Source organism: Amphimedon queenslandica, unplaced genomic scaffold (assembly GCF_000090795.2).
Source record: "Amphimedon queenslandica unplaced genomic scaffold, v1.1 AMPQUscaffold_13037, whole genome shotgun sequence".
NCBI classification, from domain to species: domain Eukaryota; kingdom Metazoa; phylum Porifera; class Demospongiae; order Haplosclerida; family Niphatidae; genus Amphimedon; species Amphimedon queenslandica.
In genome coordinates, this window is record NW_003546727.1 from 11778 (window position 1) to 15835 (window position 4058).

At 32.8% G+C, this 4058-nt stretch overlaps 1 protein-coding gene across 3 annotated transcripts; it reads right to left on the bottom strand.

Moving 5' to 3' along the window:
* Nucleotides 1–1278: 1278 nt before the first annotated feature.
* LOC109585607 (uncharacterized) lies at nucleotides 1279–2719 on the bottom strand. 3 transcript variants are annotated; one of them, XM_020001736.1, is made up of 6 exons: nucleotides 2498–2719; nucleotides 2280–2456; nucleotides 1882–2122; nucleotides 1731–1799; nucleotides 1556–1683; nucleotides 1279–1504 (listed from the first exon to the last, which is right to left on the bottom strand). In XM_020001736.1, exons 1-4 carry the CDS (start codon nucleotides 2528–2530, stop codon nucleotides 1792–1794), a joined length of 459 nt encoding a protein of 152 aa, XP_019857295.1. In that variant the 5' UTR covers nucleotides 2531–2719; the 3' UTR covers nucleotides 1279–1504; nucleotides 1556–1683; nucleotides 1731–1791. The 3 variants fall into 3 exon arrangements, with proteins under 3 accessions (XP_019857295.1, XP_019857293.1, XP_019857294.1); XM_020001734.1 differs by having other exon boundaries at nucleotides 1556–1794; XM_020001735.1 differs by having other exon boundaries at nucleotides 1556–1799.
* Between the last annotated feature and the right edge of the window lie 1339 nt (nucleotides 2720–4058).

Consider the following 4058-nt stretch of genomic DNA (forward strand, 5'->3'; position numbering starts at 1 on the left):
CAAATATGTAAAAATTATGTAGCATTACTCTGAGGATATGTACCATATACATATGTTTGTAATTAAATTATTTCTTACTTGTTGTGGAGATGTAAATAACATATGGTAGACAGATGTTAGGAGTGTAGCAATTTTTACATTCTTTGATAATTTAATTTATCATGCAAAGACAATGTTTGCTCAAATATGTTGAAGATATACACCATATACACATATATATAATTTAATTATTTCTTACTTGTCATAGAGATGTAAATCACATATGGTAGACAGATGTTAGGAGTAGCAATTTATACATTCTTTGATACTTCTTAATTTATCACGCAAATTAAAACAGTGTCAGCTCAAATATGTAAAAATTATGTAGCATTGCTTTGAGGATATGCACCATATGAACTCAAGACTAACCAAGGGACTGATTGAGTATTCTCTTTTGGTGTATATCTAATGCATTTCTAACAGCCATGATTTATCTATCTAAAAAACTGTACCATATGTTAATTTGCTTTGCAGTTAAATGGCACTGCATATGCATCAGTGAATCAGAAAAGGGACAAATTCTATTGAGACAAATTGAATCGTAGCATTTGTTTGTAATGTATGCATGCAGTCTCAGTGGAAGTGTATGTAAATTAATACATCATTGCTGAGAACCAGCATGGGCACCTTTACACTGTTCATGTTCAAATACAAGTGAATTTGCCAGCTTTGAGATGAATAATGACAATACAAATTAAGATGAAAAATACCAAATTTAAGTAAAAATTTAAGTCACTTGACCAGTGAGTAACTAAATAGTAATAGGTGGAGGAAGGTGCCCATGAAAGAGAATGGATGGTGAAGAATGCAAACACTGCCACTCTAGTATACTAACACACATATGTAGGTGACACTGTTGGATGCTGCAGTATGAGTCATGATGCTCTTTCTTTCTCTAGATTATACGTGATATTTAACTAACTATTAGTTATGATGATGGCAGTAGACTAGTATCATTATTAATACTGAATCAAGCCATGGTAATAATAAATGATAGTGGAGATTCTAAAAGTTTTGCATTTGTTAGTTTTGTTACTGGTATTTTCAATGTTTGCATTCTTCAACACTACTTCATCATGTACACCTAAAGTATATTCATGTACACCTACCACCAGCAGTATAGTAATGCAGCTTATCTGTTTGAATAGGATCTTTTTTATACAGTACCTGCTGCACTGTCTCTTAGTTGATTTTATAATCAAATTAAAGCTGTTTGACACACTCTTTTTCTTTTCTGACATTTATTTGTTACAAAAATATTAATAAAAACTATTATCACTAATCTCACTGTTAAAGTATATAATTCACTACTTAAAAACAATTTGATCACAGCAAAACAGAATAAAAAAGGAATGGTATTAGTTATTACAAGAAGCTGGTACATCTTCTCCATTAATCCTCCTAGCCTCACATGCCAACTAAACAAGTCTGGCCTTACAAGAATAGCAGACAGAACTGCAAGTATCTAAAAGATACAAGTTATATGGAACAGTTGATGCATGTACTATAGTCATACCTGGGGGTGGTATATCATTCAGTGAAAATATATATGTCTCTGGTATGTTGCTATTAAGCATCATGCTAGGAGCATTCATGACTGTAGTACCAAATGGAAAGAAAGAAGGATCAGCTGTTGTAAAATTACTATTAATGATTGAACTTATTTCAGTTTGAGCTGATGTAATGCTCACATCGACATAAAGAGCAATACCAAATGTAATGCTTCCATTAGTTACAACAATTAGCTGGAAGTTACTGCCCTAAAAATAATAAATATAGTGATTAGAGTGTAACTAGCTATTATTAACAGTATTTCATGCATTAAGTAATAATTGTACTAACCAGTTTTTAGATAATCTATCCATGTTCCTATTATTAATTGTGTAGGAAGAGATGTACTGCAGAAAGTATTAGGAAATCCTTCATTAATCTGATCCATTGCTCTGTTTATTAATCCTGGATCATCAGTAGTCCTACCATATACTTTATTATTGAAATAAGCACCTGAAGCTGAGCTGAGTATAAGCAAAAGGAGGCTATCTGAACCATCATTTTGAATTTGCATGTACCCTTCAACTCTAACCTATAGATAGTATAAGTAAATGTTATGAACTGAGAAATGAATTGTGTTACTAACTAGTAATGGTTAGTGTACAATTGCACTACATACAAACTAAAGCACTTAGCACTAATAATGTGTGTGTGTGCGTGTGTGCATGTGTGTGTGTGTAGCTACTAACTCTGTATCTTGTTGCTCTAATTCCAACTGGACCAAATGCAACTAAATTATCAATTGGGGCCAATAATGGTGCTGCAGGAACACTAGACCCAGTACGCATGCCATCCCCATGTTCTGTACCATATGGGTACAGATCAGAAAGCGATAGTCCATTTGTAGAACATGTACTCAGCATTGCCTGTAAAGATACCATACACTATCATATATATTGTATCTTACCAGTATAATTACTGTTAGTAGCCCTGATCCCATAGCTGTTTCTCTGTTGCAATAAATTCAGCTCTTACTGTCTACCACTTTTATATCATCATAGAAGCCACAAAGTGGAATAGACAGAAACCAGTGAAGTGCCTTTGACATCATAGTGTGTATGATCACTAGCTGCAGCCCAGTGACTGCAGCCACTGACTAATAGTATGACATTAAAGGCATAATAATTACTTTTGATATCTGTCTCTATTCCAGTAGTATCATGTGCATCAACAGGAAGAGCAATACCAAATGTAATGCTACATGTATTACTACTTAGATAATAGTATAATGTGAGCAACACACTTTTTTAAAAATTATAACTGCAGCACATTACTTGTTATACTACTATAGTCTACTTATTAGTATCATGTTCCTGTAATAGGTCTATAGTTGTGTTTCATAACAAAATATACTTTCACTTTTCTTGTTATTACCTATGACAATAACTTTACTTCCAGTTTGTAACAACACAAATGCCACTATTGTAAAAAAATATTATTGTTATTTAAAGAAGTTTGTATAGCTCTTTCACTTCTGTTTATTCTACCTACAGACTTTTGATACGTTGTAAAAGCTAGCTATTGTAAAATTTCGATATGTTTTCACAACACTGTCTGTATGTAGATGCATGTTATTTATTGACAAGTATACTTGCTATTTGTCATGTATTGCTGGCAATGGTTTACATTGATAGCTACTTTTGAGTTGCTAAAAACATTAACTATAGCACACTTTCTCTATAGTAAACATTGAATCTTTATAAAATCACTGAGAGAAATATTTTTATAATAAATATAGTCAGAAATGTATTTGATTGTACTTGCTTTCTCTCTTGTTCTTTTGTCAGTTTCCAGTAAACGGATTAATATAACTAATGAATATGAGTTGGAGAATTTCTTGTGTAATGAGACTCATTCACTGGATGATGATATTGTGCTGGTGTTATCTGATAGCATCACTCACTTCATTAGCAAAAATGTATCATTTTGTGGTGTGATTAATGATACCCACTCACTGACAATAATCAGTGAATCCTCAAAGCAAGCTTTTATACAGTGCAATGATTCCAGTACACCACCAAACAGCGGGTTTGCTTTCACTAATATACACAACCTGACATTAACCAGGTTAGTATTCACAGGCTGTGGTGAACAATTAAAGAGACTAGATGCAATAGAATCAATCAATTCTAGTGCATCTCCAATGCATTTCTCACAGAATCATTCAGCTGTTTTGGTACTTCTTCATATCAGTACATTACTCATTGATGAGGTTAATATTATCAACTATTCTGGTTTTGCTATTCTTGCTATCAATCCAAGAAATGCATTAATTCATAACTGTAACATTACAAATGGGATAGGTCCTACTTATAAAAAGGATGTTGGATCTGGTTTGTTCTTGCTCTTCACTGATGTCACTGGTGTACTGTTGTCTCATGACTGTAATATAACAATCCAGCAGAGTACATTCAACAGAAATTATGAATATTACAATTCAAATACAGGCTCTATTTGTAACTCATATC